The 20,006-nt window shown below is 35.9% G+C and overlaps 1 protein-coding gene across 3 annotated transcripts in view; it reads right to left on the bottom strand.

The window, feature by feature from the left end:
* The window catches only part of SPTBN1 (spectrin beta, non-erythrocytic 1), a 254,615-nt gene that overhangs the window by 91,830 nt on the left and 142,779 nt on the right, over positions 1-20,006 (bottom strand). For all 3 annotated transcript variants that reach the window (XM_074286937.1, XM_074286939.1, XM_074286940.1), the window contains one exon: positions 1,134-1,285. In XM_074286937.1, coding sequence (XP_074143038.1) covers positions 1,134-1,285 — 152 coding nt within the window. The remainder of the gene's footprint in view (positions 1-1,133; positions 1,286-20,006) is intronic.

Genomic DNA, 20,006 nt, shown 5'->3' with positions numbered 1-20,006 from the left:
GGACCAGACACTTAACTTCCTAGCTGTGTGACCCTGGGCAAGTCACTTAACCCCAGCCTCAAAAAAAAAAAAAAAAAGTAGGAAGACAAAACAATTTCAATAAAACCAATCCACCTACTGGAAAATGTTTGATGTTGTATTCGTACTCATGGAACCTCCACCTCCACAAAGGATGGATTTAGGGAGAGGGAGAAGAAAAGAGAAGCGGGGATGGGAAGTTTCTTTTCATTTATCTTTTTGAAAGCCATCTTGGTCATTTTAACTTTATAAAATTCAGTGTCAATTATTCAGTCATTGCCGTTCCTTCCATTAACACTGTTATAGTCATCATGTACACCATTTTCCTGGTTCTGCTTACCTTATTTTGTATCAGTTCCTAAGCCTTTCCATGCTTTTCTAGATTTACCATCCTTTCTTAGGGCATTCCATTACATTCATATGCCACAATTTGTTTAGTCACTCCCCAAATAAATGTGTATTTACTTTAATTCTAATCCTTTGATACTGTACAAAGAGATACTATAAATCAGAGGTTCTCAAACTGTGGCCTGCTGAGGACCTCACCAGGTTATGGCAAATGGGCTGAGGGGCGGAGACAAAAGTGAGTTTTTGTTTTTTCTATACTCCAGCTCTCCAACAGTCTGAGGGACAGTGAACTGGCCCCCTATTTAAAAAATTTGAGGACCATTGCTATAAATATTTTGGAGGATATGGAGCCTTTGTTTTTGTCACTGGCTTTTCTAGGATATATACAGATAGATATAGGCATTTTAGCCACTTTATTTGCATAATTCCAAACTGCTTTCCAGAATACATATATTAATTTACAAATTTAGAGATCCACTAATAATGTGCTTGCTTTCCATATCTTTGGATTTATTAGACTAAAAAAAACAGCTCCCTATCTATAATCCACAATGCTGCTATAATTTCGTGAATGTAGGAATTTTTTATAAGCCAAGAGAATGATTCCATATCATATTAAAGGGCATTATAGACTCAAAAACTTTCCCAATCCCTCATCCATTATTAGCATTTTATGTCTAGAGCTATAAATCATAGATTATTTTAAAAGACTTCCTCCAAAGTGTGATGGAAAGAGAAAAATCAGAATCAAGCTAAATCTCACTTACAAGTCTCTCTCCAGAAAGAACCTCAAGCAGTTTGATGAGCATTCGTCCATCTCGAAGATCAGTGTACAAATCTGTGATTCGACAGGACACGCGGGCAAGGTGTGAATTCACCCACTTGGTAAAAGTCTTCTTTTGTACAGCCTCACGTTCATCTGAAGGGGTAAAAAAAAAAAAAAAAAAAGAGGAAAAAATTAACTTTAATCTCAGCACAGGTGATCATGTGTAATTAATTCTACAAAGTAATGGGCGTGCTCTCTCATTTTGAGGAGCAGTTTCAAAAAAGCACAATAAACCCCAAAGCTAACAAAGTTACTTTCTACCTTCTTTACTGGGCATTTGACTTTCCATAATTACCAACACCCTTGCTAACAGTGTATACTCTTTGTTCATTATTCCCACCCCTTTCCAGACAATAAACTACATTTTACATTTAGTGCTAACAGGGACCAGCTAGTCCAAATCCTTCATGTTAGAGATGAGGGCACTGAGTCCATGAGACATGAAGGGAACTTTCCAAGCTCAAACATTTAGGGTTAGGCTAGCTGAGGTCTCCTAACTTCAGGGCCAGCTCTTCTCCCATTGAACCAATATGCCTTGTAGCTCTTTGTATTATAATGTCCAGTTCATAAAACTGAGAATTCTTAAGTATTCAATTCAACACATTTATTCAACTCATAGTACATGTAAGTCTACTATAGTAGAAACTGGCCAAATCAAGAGAAGTGAAAAGAGGGACTTGAGAGAGCAGCTTTAATTTTTTTTTGTTCCCTGCCTCTTTGAGAGAAGAGAGTCTGGGTAAGTTTTATCAAACTGTTACCTCAATATACAATCAATAATTTGCTAAGTGCTTATTAGGTGACAGACACTAGATCAGGGGTTCTCAAACTACGGCCCACAGACCAGATGTGGCCCACTGGCAAATGGGCTGAGGGGCAGAGACAGAGTGTGAGCTTTTGTTTTTACCATAGTCTGGCCCTCCCACAGTCTGAGGGACAGTGAACTGGCCCCCCATTTAAAAAGTTTAAGGACCACTACATTAGATTGTAAGCATCTCTCTTTTTGCATCCCTAATGAGCAAGACGATATACAAAAATGCCAATGAAGCAAGATACAGAGAGAATAAATAGGAAATCATAAACAGAAGAAAGACATTTATAGAAGGTGAGATTTTACTTAAGTTAAAAGGAAGCCAGAAAGGAACAGGAGCCAAATAAAATTATCTTTTTCATTTTTAACAGGATCTATGATTTCACTGATATAAGGAATTCTTCATAAGGAATGGATGTACCAAAATATTCTGAAATTTAAATCAATACACAAATGTCTGGGATACTAAGAGATTAATTAACTTCCCAAGATCAAAGAGCCAGCACATGTTATTATCTAAACCTAGGTTTTTCTGTACTCCAAATTCAGTTCTCTATTCACTATACCAGATTGCTTCTCACTTTACAACATTAACCTCCCTGAGGTTAAGGAATGCATTGATTTCATATTTAATCCTTAATACAGTAGCTGGCAAGTAGTAAGTGCTTTTACATTTAGTGACACTTTACATAATTCAATTTATTCATTCATTTATGAAATACATGTTACATATGAGGGACTGTGCTCAGGGATGAGGACAGGGCAGATTTATTCATACTCCTTATTACTGACACAGACCTCATGGACAGCAAATACCTTCTTCTCACTCAGTCACAATCACTGTACTCACTGTGGGGCAAGTTCCAGCCTTTTGGGGCTGAGAGATGAGAAAACTGAATCAGGTGATCTCTAAAGTCTAATTTTAACATTCTATGATTATGTGCATAGATGTTATGTTATTTACTTATGGTCAAAGTACAATTACATCAGACAAAGACAGCTTACCCTTCACACTCTTAATACTGGCTAACACTTTGAAATTTACAAAAAAATGAAATTTCATCATCACAATAGACTTGAAATAAGTAAATGTTATTGTAATTCCCATTTTGCAGATGAGAAAACTGAGCCACAATCAACTTCCAGAACTGTACAGCTATCAAGAACCTGAGGCTAAATTTAAATTCCGGGTCTTCCTCTTTTCTAACTCCACAGAACGATCTAATTGCTTAAGAAAGAACCTCAAAAACCTATTGTAATATGGATTATAACATCATTTACTGTCTTAGAAATTAAAACTGATCAGCTTCAACATAATTACTCATTTAATATATCAATAATAAGCCTGCTATATATTAACAGAAATGTTTTTTTTTTTTTATGAAAATGAACTATATTTTCTAAAAAGAGAAAAACTGATTGAGTTTTGATACTCTAATTCACTTGTTCTATTTCAAAACAATTAGCAAAGATGAACCATGATTCAGGAGATGAGGGTAGTTGTAGCTTTCTAAAAAGGTAGCAGCATGACCTTGAGTATGTCAATACTTCAAGACTCAGGGTTTTCATCTCTCCAATGAAGAAGTTCTACTCAATGAACTTTTAAGATCTCTTCCAGCTCTACAATCCTAAATTTTATTACACTGGAAGCATATCTTATTGGTTAGGTTGGAAGTTATTAAAATTTTTCAGCTCACAAAACCTTTTATGACTCAGGTTTTTTTTTCCCCCCCCCCAATGCCCTTCATCTAAAAGAAATATATTAAGTACTATTCATTAAGTGATTAGGCTGAAAACTTAAATATTCCATTTACTCCATTTGGGTAACTTGAGAGTAGCCCTCTCCAACCACACCCATAGCCCTTCGGTCTCTATTATTTATATTGTTTAAAACACATCAAGTGCTCTCCTCGCCCTAGGCCAATAAACTAGAAATTAGTTCATCCACCTACAGGAAATCTTCCCATTCCTTTCCCATCCTAACCAATGACCTAAATCTCCCATTGTTAAGTAATGGGATTACAAAAGGTCTGGGGAACTCAGCTTAATTTTAAACATTTCACCAATATACATACTATGCAATAGAGCAAGGCCTTTTAAATCCTAGGCCAAGACTCCATATAAAATCACATAATTGAATGTAAGGATAGGAAAAAAATTTGGCAAAAGCAAAAGGTATTAAGCTGAGACTAGTTCTATGCGTTGAAATAGGGAATATGTTTTGTGCCATAAGCAAGCAAATATTTGTTGCGTTCCATCCAACCAACATTAATTCAGCATTTATGTGCCTTACATGATATGGCTATATGAATGAAGAAAAAAGAAAGATCAACCAGAACTTGGGTCCCTAATATTTTCTTCTGTACAATACTTGCTTCCTAGCAAAAACATAGCAATATCAGTAAATGTTTAACCTGGTTATAGCTCCCCCAAGGTAAATGGGCATTTCCCTATAACCCTGTTATCAATGGCCTATGCTTACCAGATATTCTGCTAGGATTTTGTCCAGCCTGTTTGGTTCAACCCTGTACACTAAATCCTCTTCCCTGGTTCCAGGAAGAGAAAGAAGTTCTCACAGCATGACCTTTGATGTTGCAAACCTGGTATAACAGAGGGTATGGGCAGACAGCCCAAAGAGTCCAACCACCTGTTTGAATCTGCACTCCTGACTAACAGGTAGAAGAACCCCAGAATGGGAACTAGGAACAAAACAAGGGAAAAGTGAGAATCAAACGATCAACAAAAGAAATTCAAGCAGAGGAGAAAGGAGTAAGAGAAGGTAATATAAAGTTGCTGAAGAAAATGGGCTTTAGTTCATCATATATTATAATAATCATGGTAATAGGTAATAATTAGGTTCATTTTTATTTAAATGCATCCAAGATGCTTAAGAAATAACACTACTACAATCGGATAAGTAAGCCCTTTGGAGATGCACCTCAAGAACATAGTTCCAGGTAAATTCTGACAGCTGTGATAAGAGCTCTTCCATGGCAGCAAATAAGTCCCTTGTCAAATGCAATGATAATGAAAGAAATTTGTCTAAAACAGCATCACCTAATTTAGCATCTATTTCAGCCTCACAGTCACAATATGGTTAGACTCTCCTAGCCCAGGATACAAAATCAAAATGAAACTGTTTAGATTTAAGATACTTGCAGGAAAACAGCACAATATTTATTATTCTGCCAACTGTCAATCACTGGATGGATTTCATTAAAAGGAACCTTTGCTACTTTTAGGCTAAGATAGGGAAGCACAAAACATTAGTTTCAAAATTCCAATTTTAAAAACAATCTCTTTCCATAATCCCCAGCCTAGAAGAAATGCAATCAAGCCATAAACTTCATTCTCTAAGAGTAATTCCTCTATGAGAAGTAAAAAGAGACACTGGAAGATAGATCATGGAGGCAGAGAAGTCAGAAGCGAGTAGGAGATGAAGCATCTCTAACCTTAGGAGTTTCTTAGGACTATTCAGAGCCAAATGGTTGGAAGAAGAGGGAGGATTTTAATCAATCAGACATTAATTAGGTGCCAACAGCCCTTGCTCTCAAATAGCTCATATAATTTAGAAGCAAATCATATAGAAAAACACACATATAGTTTACAAACACAAAACAAACACAGAAATGAATTCACAGAATCTTAAGAGGGAAAATGGCCCCACTGGTGACAGCCATCTAGTCCAATTCATATTTGAAAACAATCCCCTCCATATAAAAACCTAGCCTTTTGCCTGAAGACCTACAGTCTTCAGACCTACAATCCTCCTGACTAAAGACACACTTCCCAACAAAGATTTCATTCTCTTTGCCTTTGGAGCTCTCCCTGCCCTATTCTCTCTCCCTTGTTTTTCTTCTCCTTCCCTCCTTTCTCTCATTTCATCTTGGGAATATACTGAGGAGCAATCAGGATTTGGAATGGCATTTCAGAATCTTTATGTAAAAATAAACAAGCATGGAGATAGATAGGTGATGTAGTGGATAAAGTACCAGCCCTGAAGTCAGAGGACCTGAGTTCAAATGTGATCTCAGACACTTTAACATTTCCTAGCTGTGTGACCCTGGGCAAGTCATTTAACTCCAATTGCCTCAGAGGGAGGGAGGAGAGAAGGACCAAGTACATCCATCTCAGTATGCAAATTTGCTTTCATTTTATTAAATAGTATAAAATATATGTATGCCAAAGAATTTTTTAAAAATAAATTTATTTATAATTTATCACCAGTAAGTTTGTTTTTTAATATACATATATACATGGGTTGCATTAAAAATGTCTCAGATGAAAAGAGGTCTCAGTGGAAAACATTTAAGAAGCCTCGTAATAGTAGTAGATGCCCAAGGAGAAAAGTTTATTAGATAAAGGATGTATTTGCTACTATACAATCTAACATAGAGATGCTGAACACTATTATGATATAAAACAAGGCATAAAGGAGGGACTTGCTCTCTCCCCAAGTGTAAAAGTTTTATAAGATCAGACAAGAATTTCACATTACATGTAAAGTGAAGATTGACTCACCACTAATGTGGTTCAGAGGAAGCAGCCAGGCTGAGTTGGACAAGTACAATAAAACAAAGTACTTTATGAGGTCTGAGGAAAGAGACAGACCATACTTCCTGACTCAAGCTGGTATGGGAAGGAGGAGGTAGCATTTGTTTTGGGCTCTAAAGGAATTCAAAAGGGAAAAGGGGAAAGGAGATTTTTTTTTTTCCCCCAAAGATCTTACATTTTTGCATGTGGTCTTCTCCACTTAACTGCAAGCTCTTTGAGGACAGAGAATAATGGATTTTGCCTTTTAAAATATCCCAACACTAAGCACAGTGTCAGCCACATAGTAGGAACTTAAAAAGATGTGGGTTGATTGACTGTAGGGACTAAGTAAAGAAAACAACAGAACTAATTCGAAAGCAACAGAACTAATTCTAAGATAACCCAGGCTTCCTAGCACAGTATGATGGAAAGGCTAGATTAAGCATGCATAGTAAATGCTTAATAAATGCTTATTGTGTTACAGAGGGAAATCATGAGTGCAAGTTGTTAAGTGGTGAATTAAAGCATTTTATTTATGTATTTATTTTTATTTTTTGAGACTGGGGTTAAATGACTTGCCCAGGGTCACAAGCTAGGAAGTGTTAAGTGTCTGAGACCATATTTGAACTCGGGTCCTCCTGAATTCAAGGCTGGTGCTCTATCCATTGCACCACCTAGCTGCCCCGAATTAAAGTATTTTATTATGTGAAATGAATTTTGTTAGGAAGGAGATGAGAAAGACAGGGCCAAAGGGACCAGTACAGCCAAAAGTGACTCTCTTCCATGTAGAAGCCAGATAAAACAATTGGGATTAAGAGAGACTGGAAAAAAGTGACCAATCCAGGTGATGCTCTGCAATAGAGTACTATGTCTTGCACATTGAAACATTTCTGGTAAAAACAGAGAGAAGGGGGGAAAAATTATCTGGCAGCTCCCTTAGTTATATGTTCTTTTCCACCCGTTTTCTTCCCTTCTCCCTCCCTGACAGCAATCCCTTATACTTCTCTCCTTTGGCCAGCAAAACCCCATAGGTAAGGATGGCAGCCAGGATTTTAAGAAAATATTTACATAGAAAGCTAGAAAGTAAGAAAACATATCTTCCAGTTTTCATTCACAGTTATGGCTGGGACTGCAGGTGAGGGACACTGATGAAACCACTACATGGTACAGTAGAAAGTCTGAAAACTGGCCTTAAATTCAGACTTTGCCACTCAAATAATCCACCTCCAGAGAAAGAAATGACAAATATGTACAGTAGGGTCTACATATGTATATGTAATATCTGTGTATGTGTATTTGTGTTTAATTGTAGCCTTCTTTAAAGTGGAAGAGAAAAATGTAAGTGGACAGCAGAGAACAAAAGAAAAATTTGAAGGAAGCACAGCAAAGCTGAATTGCTTTGAAAGCAATGTGTAGTATTTACTACATAGATTTTCAAAAAAAAAAAAAAAAAAGTAAAGAGCTTGAAATGCATATTTATTGTTTTCTGTTGAATCCTCTACATTCTGCTATGTACAAAGAAATGTTCTTTTTTACTCATTGTATTTAAGTTTAAAATGAATTTTAAAATTTTAAGAAAAAACCCACAATAAATATGAGCAAAACATGATAGAACTGTTCTGTGTTGTCATGGAAATCAAGGCCCTAATTTGTAGTCTTTTGTCACTAGGCTAATCATGCTATTTGTTGCCTCCCCAAAGAAACTATTTTTGTTTCTCTACTGGGCTCCTCCTCTACCTTTCCAATGTTCTTATACTGTTGCAGCTCCTGGACTAACACTCCATCTTCCAAATGGTGAGCATTTTTCATTGGTTGTGCCCCATGTCTGGAATTCTTTCCCTCTTAATCTTTATCTCTTGGCTTCCCAGGCTTCAGGTCCCAAGTAAAATCCTACTTCCTAAAAGAAGCCTTAATGCCTTCCCTTTCTTGTCTCCAACTTATCATATACATATATATGATATGATATAATATACATATGTACATAGATATAAAGTGGGGAAGACCATATGAAGCAATTAAGTATAAAAAAGACACGCTGATTACATGTATACATGTACATAAATGCCTATTTTCCACGTATAATATAAATACCATATATATCAATGCCATATAAACAAATAGATCTTATTTGTACATATTTGTATGTATGCTGTTTTCCCCATTTAACCATGGACTCAAATGTGACTTGTTTTTTGCCTTTTTTTGTATACCCAACACTTAGCACAATTGACTGATAGTGGCATCTGATTTGGATACTAAAGGTTGATAGGAATTCAGAGAAAGAAGATAAAGCCATTTTACCTATAAGGACTGAGGCAAAGAAGACCTTAGTTTGTTAAGTGTACCAGGAACTGTGCTAAGCAATTTACAAATATTTTCTCATTTGATCCTCATTTGTAAATGGAGAGGATTGGACTAGTCAATCATTAAATATTTATTATGCACCTGTTATGTGCCAGTTACTGAGCTAAATATTGGGGATACAAAGAGTCAGACTACATGGCTTTTATGGACCTTTCCAGCTCTAAGTCAAAATAAATTTGAAGCAATGTGGAGAAATATCTTAATGACAAGAGGATATTAATGAAGGTTTCCATGGATTATTCTTTATTCTCATTTTTTGCCATTATACATCTTTGGACCTCTTTATACTATTTCTTCAAAATTACTTCTTGGGAATGTGCAGTACACACAGATGACATGCTAAATATGCAGCTATAAGCCAAGAGTCAGCCTCTAAAAGGATCTTGATAGTCTAGAATGTTAGGTGAAATTTAATAGATGAAGGTAAGGTTTACATTTGGGTTAAAAACAAAACAAAAACCTACCTCTTGAATACATCATGAAAGATGTGGCTAGATAGCAATCTGTCTGGAAAGAAATCTGAGAGTTTTAGAGGGTTTTTAAGCTCATGAGTCAACAATTTTGATATGGCAGCAAAAAATTGAACCATCTACCCACAATATGTCTACCATGAGCAAAGTTATTTTAGGAAAGACAAATGATAAACTGAAAGGAGAGCAAAGGCAGCTTAAAATAATACCATAGAAGAGCTGGTTGGAGGAATGGGAACTTTCCAGGTCATTATAATAGAGATAAAAGATTTATCTTCCAGTATGTAAATAACTTTTTTATTATTATTAGCTTTTTATTTATAGGATATATGCATGGGTAATTTTTCAGCATTGACAACTGCAAAATATGTGTCTTATATTTTGTTCTAATTTTTCCCCCCATCCCCTTCCCCTCCCCCTATGTAAATTACTCTTAAATAGCTCTTCTATAAAAGGTTAGATTTAGGATCACAGACTTAGAAAGGCTCTTAAAGGCCATCTATCTAGTCTAACTTTTTTCATCCCCAGTACTTTGTATAAGACCTGGCACTTAGAGGGTGCATAATAAATGTTTAATGACTGATTAGTTTAATCCTCTCATTTTACAAATGAGAATCAAATGAGAGAATATTTGTAAAGTGCAAAGCACAGCTCCTGGTACATAGTAGATAGTTAAGGGAGAACATCTTAACAGAACCTGGCTACCTAGAAAAAGGTGGAGGGAGGGGTAACCCACCCTCAACTAAAGCCTGATTATTTTAAATAGGATTATTGTTTCACCAAATGTTTTCAGAGTTCTTTAAATCTCCAAAACTTTGCTTCTAGAAATCCACCCCTCTTCATGCTAAAAAATAAATAAATGAAAATGCAAAGAGTTCCAGCTAAACCCCCAAATCTCTCCTTTCCTGTATCTTCCCCCTCATGGACAGATTCCATGTCTTCAAGTTAATCTGCCTTTGGTAGTGAAGGCATGAATTTCAGCTATCTCCCCTGCCTAGCAGGGGAATCCCTTCCATCTCTACCCAAGAAAAAACCTACCAGCAAGATCTGAAATTAATAGTGCAATTCCCATGCTAAAATGTGCTACTTAAATTTGATGAAACACTCCATGTGGTCTTACCCATGGAAAGTTCAATGATCACAATACACTAATTTTTTTTTCATCTTCCAAATCAAGGGGGAAGATCTTATTATAATGCTGAGAGAGCTAAATCCATAACAATTTTTAGCAAGGAAAGAGGTTTCAGCAATTAACAAGAGGGAAGAAAAGTTCCCTAGAAGTACGAGGAAGATGCTATTAAAGAGAAGATGCCAAGAGGTGAGATTACAACATTGACTGGTGGACTAAATTCATATTGAAGTTTAGCTGCAATATGGTATCTCTACTGATAAATCTTAATTATATCAGTGTGATAGTATAATAGTGTGTATATCTTCATCAGTGCAGGTACTATGCTCTACCATAGAGATCCTAAATCATCTAGGCTTTAGCAGAAGAACTGTGATTAAAAAAAAAAAAAATTCAGACCATGGTTCTGGTGATGAGGATCCTGGTTTGTGGACATAGACTGCTACACCTCACTAGACCATGAGATCTTTGCAGCTTAATAAGATTTTTTTGAAGAAAAAAAAATTTTTTTAAAGGAACTATTAGTTAAAAGTCTCTACTGCAAATATAAAATATTTCTTCCCATTTCACAACTGGTCTTTTCCTCTTGCAACAGTTTCCTCTTTTGTCTATTAACAAATAAAACTGCCAAATACAGTTCTGACTTTCAAGTTAGAAAGCCTATCTAGTAGACCGAAACTTTGAGTATCCTATTTGTTTAGCAGTAACCATGACTGGCCACTCCAATGTAAGTCAGGCAAAAAATGTACATAGAGATATAACTGTAACAAGTATTTTAAAGATGACTCACCTCAGGAGCTGACTTTCATGAGACATGGTCAGCTGCCAGACAATTAAATCTTACACCAAATTTTCTATGAATTCCTTTAAAGAAATATTTTTAGATTTTTCTCTCCCTACCTCCCATTCAAATTTAAAACACAAAAATATGGGGTTGAGGCCCAAATGTGTCTTAAGATCGGAAGAGAGAGAAGGGATGAAAGGCAAACTACATCACACAAATACAAACTCATTTCCCTGGAATAGACCAGAAAATGCAACATGTAAAATGCAGAGGGCAGGAAACAGGAAACAGGCAACTGGTTGCATTGATAATACAGAGTCAAACTGTTATCTTGAGGCCATAAGAGGAAGGAAGTTAATCTTTTGAAGGAAGGCACCTCCCACCTCTAAGTGATTACTCTTGGAACTTCCAACTATTTTTTCTAGTTATAACTTACATATGTTAATTTAAAAATAGATGCAGCCTCTATTACCTAATTACTTATGTTGATTTCTATATTATCTATATTAATGCATATATGTATAAATAAAATTTAAGTTAATTAATTTTTAAACTCTTACGAACTCAAAATGAATAAACTAGAATTATATATACATCATAGGGAATGTCCTTTAATTTATTATAGACTTTAAGGGGAAGGATTTAAGAACCTACTCCCAACTTTATATTACCAAACAACCCAAACAGTACATATTTCTATTTTGACATTCTGTCTTTTAAATACAAAACATATTGTGCTGCACCTATCATTCGATGATAAACTCTTGCTTTGAACTTATTTAGGATATTTATTTCAGGTCCAGTCAGTTTAATCTCCATTTTGAAAGAAAGGAAATGACATTAAAGTTCTAAGATAAGCCAAGAAGAGATGAGAAAATGGTGCTAAATCATAGGCCCTTGGTCACCAAGTCATTCATGCAACCTAATTTTTTTTTTTTTATTAACGTCATAGAGAAAGCAAACTGAAGAGGAAGGAGAAATATAGGAGTTATTTAAAGGGTGATATTTTGGGCAATGAATGAAAAAAATGCTCATGTATAAGATCATAGATCTAAAGCTGAAAGGATGCTGAAGGCTTGCTAAAGCTGAAAGGATGCTGAAGGCTTGCTAGCTCAACTCTCCCTTTTCTGCCCTTCTTATTTCACAATTGGGAAAATTGAAGCCCAGGAAAGTCACCACTGCCTTGTGGTAAATGACTTGACTAATATCAAAAAGGTATTTTGATTATGTGATGATCAATTCTGATGGACATGTTCTTTGCAACAATGAAGTGATTCAGGATAGATCTTGTGATGGAAAGAACTATCTGTACCCTGAGAGAAGACTGTGCGGGGACAGAGTGTGGATCACAACATAGTATTTTCACTTTTTTTGTTGTTGTTTGCTTGCTTTTTGTTTTCTTTTTGATCACATTTTTCTTGTACAACATTATATAAATGTGGGAATATGTATAGAAGAAATGTACATTTAACATATATTGGATTACTGGTGGTTTAGGAGGAGAAAAAAATTTGGAATATAAGGCTTTGCAAGGGTGAATGTTGAAAACTATGCATATATTTTAAAAACAAAATGCTTTAAAAAAAATAGTGTGAGAATCAGAATTACAATCTGACTTCACTCTCAGATCTTTCCATTGTACCACACTGTGTCCCAAAGCTTGAAGCAATCAGCATTCCGAGGACAGGGAGGTGAACATAATGTATTATTGTACAACAAAGAAAGGAGAGGAGGAACTTCAAAAATGCAAAAGAATATCATCATTAAAATAAAGATGAATCCCAAGCAATGGGGAAAATAATGACTATCCTAGAAAAAAAGGCACCAAAATCTATCAACTGCTTCATAGCAGAAAGATGAGGGATTACTAGGATAGAGTAGCATATACAATGTCAGGTAAGATTTCCATCTTATATATTTTTGTAAGATTCAACAGAAGGTGCAGGTGGAGAAGTTCCATTCCATTCCCTTTTCTTCTCTAACACAAACACTATTTAGATAAGCTTTCACGTCCACTCTTGATCTAGACTATTGGACTATTGGATTATTCTCTCCCAAATGCAGTCCATCCTCCACTCAGGTCTTTCAAAGGATGTGCTACCTCCTAAGTCACCAAGTTTTTATTAAGTGCCCCCTTGGCCTTTAAAGCTCTTCACAACCTGGTCTTTTGTTTTTACTTCCTCACACTTGAAGACTATCCATAGTGACATGTCTGCCTGTTCTTTCTCCACTCCACTCTCCAACCCCCATGCATTTTCACCAGCCATCTCTTGAGTGTTCTTCCAGCTTCCCTTCAGACATTATTTCCAATTAACCCTGTCTCTAACTTCCACAGATACATGATTATTTCCTAATAGTTTTTCCTCTTTAGAATGTGGGATCCTTGAAGACAGAGGCTATTTTTTACTTTCTTTGTATCCTAAGCATTTAACTTACTGCCTGACCCATCAGACATTTACTAAATTATTTTTTTAAACAAACTAAAGGTGTCAAGTAACTAATGTAAAGACAAAAAATAGCATTACACTATTTTTCCTTTAAAAAAAAAGTGACACATATACTATTGACTTCTCAGAGGTATAGAAAGGTTTGATTATTAATTATGTAAAGTGCTAAATAAATACAAGAAAACAGTAAGATAACATAGCTCTACCAGGTAGTATGAATAAGACTGAAGACATTTCTGGATGCCCTTGGAAAATTTCAAGGATAAGATCACTCCAATTATTTTTATCTTCCCATCAGGGAGTATTGACAAATTTTGGATAATAACCCTGGTCTAATTTTTCTTCATGATTTTTTCTTTTAAATATAAGTCATAAAAACTTTGCTAAGTGGCACTGGGCACATACAAAAGATAATTCATTCATAATCCATGCCCTCGAGGAGTTTACAATCATCTTTCAAATCAACAGGCTTCCATTATACAGTACCTAGAAAAGCTTGATATGCTAAGTGACATTTTCAATTTCACTGCAAAGTGAATGGCCACTAGGATGCCATCCAGATCCTCACATCACTGCACAAAGAAGATCAAATGAACTCTCCACATGGCATTTTAATACAGTTCAGGGTGGAAATCAGAACCTGGCCCTTCACCAGCTGGAAGCTCTTTTCTTGCCAAGATACGGACCCAATTATCTGTCTAGTTGGAGAATGTGCCAGTCAGACAATGCCTTGTCAACTCAACAATAGATCTATAACAGTGTGGTTTTTAAGTTCAAACTTTCCTGTCATATCACTGTGCTTTTGATTCCTCAGGCTGCCTAGTATGAACATTGTATCAAACTTGAGAGTACTTAACAAAATTGTCTAAATTTGAGGATTTAACATGTTAAACAAAAACCAACTCCCACATATAAGTGATTTCATTACAGGTTACCTCACAAAATCTTCACAATCCTGCACACATAAGTGCTATTATTTAGCCCCATTTTGCAGTTAAGAAAAATGGAGCTCAAATTTAAGGTCATACAGTTAATACATGTATGAGGCAGGACTCAAGTGCAGGTCTTTATCCACTAAATTATGCTGCTGGGTCAGTTAGATGGTTGCAGTGGATACAGCATCTGTCCTGGAATCAAAAGGATCTGGATTTGAATCTGGTCTCAAATACATTCTGGCTCTGTGATTTAGAGCAAGTCCCTTAAACCCATTATCTCCAAACCCCCCAAAACAAACAAAAAGAGAAAAAAAGTTTTGCTGTCCAAGAACCTCAGCCAGAATCTGAACCCAAATGGATTTTTTTAAAACATTTGTTTTTAAAACTTTGAGTTCCAGATTCTCCCCCTCCTTCCCCATCCTATTCCATTGGGAAGGCACAAGTGAAGTTATATAAAACATTTCGATAAAAGTCATAATGAACACAAGTGGATTGCTATATTTTTGATTATTAAACTAGTAGGATAACAAGCTAAAATTAGTGTAGGCTGACCAAAGAGGGAAGATAATCCTGATAGAGAAACTAAGATATTTGAGAATAATTCTCTTCTTTTCTGAGGGAGAGCATTTGTTAAATGTTTACTAAGTACCAGACACTATGATGACCACTCCAGTCAAAAGCAAAAAGCTAAAGCCAAAACTAAACTGCCCCAAAATGATGAACATCAATCCTGTTGAAATTCCACATTCATTTTCAATCCCAATACTCCATTTCCTCTAAATCAGACCTCTTAACATGAAATTCCACAGGGAGTTTCAGTTTTATTTCTTATGCTCTCCATTAGTTTAAAAAAATTTTTTTCTCACATTCCAATGTACACCAATGATAAGTACAACCAAGGTGCAAGGAAAATAGTTCTAGACGAGGATGGGACGTCCAAAGTCATCCAATCTAACCACTTCATTTCACCCAGATGAGGACATCAAGTCCCACAGAGGGTAACTGAGGATCAAAAAGGGTATCCTTGAAACTCTCAATTTTGACTTTTGATATGGTGGATCTTCCAAACCAGCTTTGTAGAATTCTTAGGAGCACAAGAATTCAGGTCAGCAGTGCAAGGAAGATAAACAACACTTTCTTTCATAGGCTATTATTCACATTACTGTCAGGCATTCACATTGCTCTACTTCAGTTTTTTCACACAAATGCCCAGAGAGGGGATGGAGCTGACAATAATGAACAATTTCAAAAATTCCAGCCTCTAACTTACAATTTCTGAAAACTCTCCTGTGTGTAACAATTGCCAAGAAGAAAGAGCAATTCAGAGTAATTCATGGGAATCTGGTGGGAAAAGTGGTGGTCTTACAATAAGGAAATCTAGGTCTGAATCTCAGAGTTGTAACTTGCTAGCCCTGTAACTTGTGGGCAAGTTAATGTCTAGAGTTTCTGTTGCCTCATCTGTAAAACAGGGAGAATACTTGTATTCTTCAACATGAGTTGCTATGACAAAATACTTTGCAAATTATAAGCTGCTATTTGGACCCCCAACAATTCCTGATTTTTTTAATAACACACATACACACACACACACACACACAATTAGGGGATGCTTGATCACTCCCATAAATTTCCAAGTTCCCAAAAAGACTAAAGAAAAAAGAACAAAAGATCACCATTATCACCTTGAAATTTGTTTACCTCAAATTGAGTGACCAATGTTTGCCCAAACAAAACAGACCCGGGAAGAATGTATTATGGACATTCAAATTTGAGATAGAGCAATATCTTCATACAAAGAAGGAACAAAAAGCTTCATCTATTATACTGAATGGAGAACTGCCAAGTCAATATAAAAGAATGACATAATTTTTTAAAAGATGGAAGACAGTTTAAAAAAAGTCATCACTGGAGGAGCCCAGTATTCCCATGAAGGGAATATATATATGGACCTATAAAACTAGGTGAATATAAACACAAAAGAATAAACACTGGTCTTTCTCTGAAGTCTCTTAAGTGAGCAAATACAATTCCTTTCACAGGACGAAACCAACTTTTAGACGATATGTCGGGGATGAAATATATGCTGATAAAATTTTAACTGGGGCTTTACAATCTTTAATGCCAAACCAAAATCATGGACACAAATGTATATGCAATGTAATAGGGAGGGAGGGAAGCTAATAAAAGTACCTCTTGGGCTTCAAACTCTTCCTTTAAAAAAATAAAGGGGTTGGACTAAAGAGCTTCAAATGTGGGTAGTTATCAGTGAGTCCTTGAATTTGGATGAGGAGGAAAAAAAATCCTTATTTTCACTATCCTTTAACTAAAATGTAGCACTTTCTTTAATGATTTAAAAATATTACCCTGAAAAGAGGCCTAGAGGTATAACCTGGCTGAAAAAAGGGTTTAAAATTCTTAAACTGTGGGTTGTGACTCCATATGGGTCACATAACAATGTGGGAGGGGTTGCAACATTATTATTATCAGTAAATGTTTGGTTTTTATATATATTTATTGGGAGTCACGTAAAACTTTCTCAGGTTAGAAAGGGTTGCAAATAGAAAAAGTTTAAGAGCACACACATACACTTTAAAAGTCCACTCAACAGGTAAATCTTTTGGGGGCAGTGAGGAATGGGTAAGGGAAAGAACAGATGACCCAGGACAGAAAGGCAGCACATTATTAATATGGTTTAGATAATAAAGCCAGGGAGTGGTTGGGATTTTTGTTACCCTGGATGTGACTCAATAGAGAATCCAAAAAGTTGAAATCTGGAAAGGCTAGTACAAGAGCTTCATACCCAAAGTTTTCATTTTATAGATGAGAAAACTAAGGCTATGGAAGGATTCAGTGACTTACCCAAAGTCACACACAGAGTAAGGAACAAAGCCTAGATTCATATGGAGGTCTCCTAACACCAAATACAATGCATTAACCAGATTTATATAGTAATTTTCCTAAAGGAAATCCAAACCTAGGGAAAATTATACTAATACAGTTTTGCTGTTACTATTTTTAAAGTCACTGCATCAATAGTGATAAAAGGAAAACACTGGTCTCTGACAAGCCAGTACCATGGGCAGACCAAGTTTTTAGACCTCTTTCTTTTTAAAGCTGAACTATTCTTGCCTCTGAGGAAATGAAATAATACAAAAAGGGAAAGCAGACATTTTAGAGTATTTAGTTCTTTCTCACAATGTAATTTATCACCTTCTTCACTCTGAATATCCACTTATGGCTTTTTATTGTGGATTTCTCTAAAAACAAAACAACTCTGACACATACAAAAAATGTTAACACTCTTTCAACTTTTGGATAAAACAGAAAATCCTATTGTGATGACAAACACTATGAAGATACAGGGCACTGGGTTCTCAAAAACAGTGATGGTGAAGGCTGACCTCTAAAAGGTTCAGTGTAGGCTAGAGAGAGACTGTGTATGTGTGTCTATCTGTGTCCTTTATCTTCCCTACCCTAGAGGCTAAATTTTTTGAAGATGGGGACCATATTTTATCTTTGTACATTTGGTAGTAATCACAAAGTAATGGGTCTTTCATAAATGAAGTAGATGGATGGTATTAAAAACAGAATTCACCAGTGGTATATTTCAGATATTCCAATTTTGCAAAGGATACTTTACTAACATTTCACTACCTCAGTGATATTCATGATATGACATCTTTTAGAGGACATGAGTTTAACGGAAAAATTAAATGGATTTTTAAAAATCTCTTCGTCTACAAACTAATATATACAGATGAATGGCCTGGGCCAACACATCAGTACATGTATTTTGGACAAGTTCTGCAGAAAAACAATGAACTGAACCTAGAATTGAATAGGAGAAAAGGAGCAGCTGGATTTCATTTGGGAAGCTCTTTTAACAATCCCAAGCTGGTCTCCAGAGGAAAGATCCATCTTTTCAACACAGATGTTCTCATGGCAATGCTTTATGGATATAAATCTTAGTTTCATAATCTCTAAGGCATCATAATAGCAAGAGAATCAAAAGGCAGTAGAGAAAGATGAAGGTAGGCACTTATTTATACAAAAATTAATGGTACCTACCAGGATACATGTAAGACTGAGCAAGAGGAGAAAGGACTTTGTAGAATGAGTCATCTTCCTGCTTGGAGATGCATCATGGCACAGTGAAAATAACTGTGGCTTTGGAAAAGAGGAGATAGATAGGTTCAAATTCCAGTTTTGTAATTCATGATTTGTGTACTCTTGGGCAAATGATTCAGCTTCTTTCCTGGGTCTGTTTCCTCCCGGTAAAATCAGAGGATTAGATTCAATCACTTGTAAGGTCCTCTTCAGTGGAAAAAGCACTAATGCTTTTTCAATAAGTCATCCATGATGCCATTTAGGGTACTTTTAAAAACCACAAACTAGCAGCTCTAAATTGTTTGGAGGGGGGGTTCATCTACTACGTAAATTTACTGGGTCTATCTCTTCCTTGCCCCTTAATTTCTATTCTATCAGCTCCAGGGGTTCCCTGTTGCCTCCATAATTAAATATAAAATCTTCTGGCTTTCAAAGCTATCTTTAATCCTTCCTCTTCTTACCGTCCCAGTCTTCTAATTTCTTATACTCCTCCCCAGGCTTCATTCCCAGACACTGGCTCCTTCCTATTCCTCCCATGATATTCCCTCCCCCAATAGGGCATCTTCCTTGGCCATTCTCCAAGCCTACAATGCTTTTTCCATCTATCTCCTGATTTGCCTCAAGTCCCAGATAAAATTCTACTTTCTCCAACAAGCCTTTCCTGACCCCCCCTTTAGAGCCTTCCCTTCTATTGATTATCTCCAGTTTAATGTGTGTCTTATTTTTATACATAATTGTTAACATGTTGCCTCCTCCATTAGACAGTGAGCTTCTTGAGGAGGGCCTATTTTGTACCTAACTAGTACATAGTAGTCACTTGACTGTTTTCACATACACACACACACACTTAGGATTAAGTCATATCAGTTCCTAATTAACCAGGTAATTCTATAACTTATTCTCAAAAAGTTACCATTTAAGATGTCTTAAAAATTAAAAAGTAAAAGTTGGTATAAACTGTTAAAAATATAATTCCCCTAACTTCCTCTGTGGCTTTACCAACCCTCACCCATATGATAAACTATTGCACAAGATTTCTTTTGAAGCCAAGTAGCATAAAGTTATGGTGTACTACAAGCTGACATTTTTTACTGCTTTATGAGTTGAGAATAAATTCTGGGAAAAGATGGTTTCAAATTCAAATACCATTCCCTTATTCTCCCTCCCTCCATGAACACACACACATGTGTAATCAAAAACTGGTGCTAAAATCAATAAAACTGAGGAAGGAATAAAA

This window comes from Sminthopsis crassicaudata, chromosome 2, assembly GCF_048593235.1.
Source record: "Sminthopsis crassicaudata isolate SCR6 chromosome 2, ASM4859323v1, whole genome shotgun sequence".
NCBI classification, from domain to species: Eukaryota; Metazoa; Chordata; class Mammalia; order Dasyuromorphia; family Dasyuridae; genus Sminthopsis; species Sminthopsis crassicaudata.
This window is presented reverse-complemented; position numbering and strand designations above follow the sequence as displayed.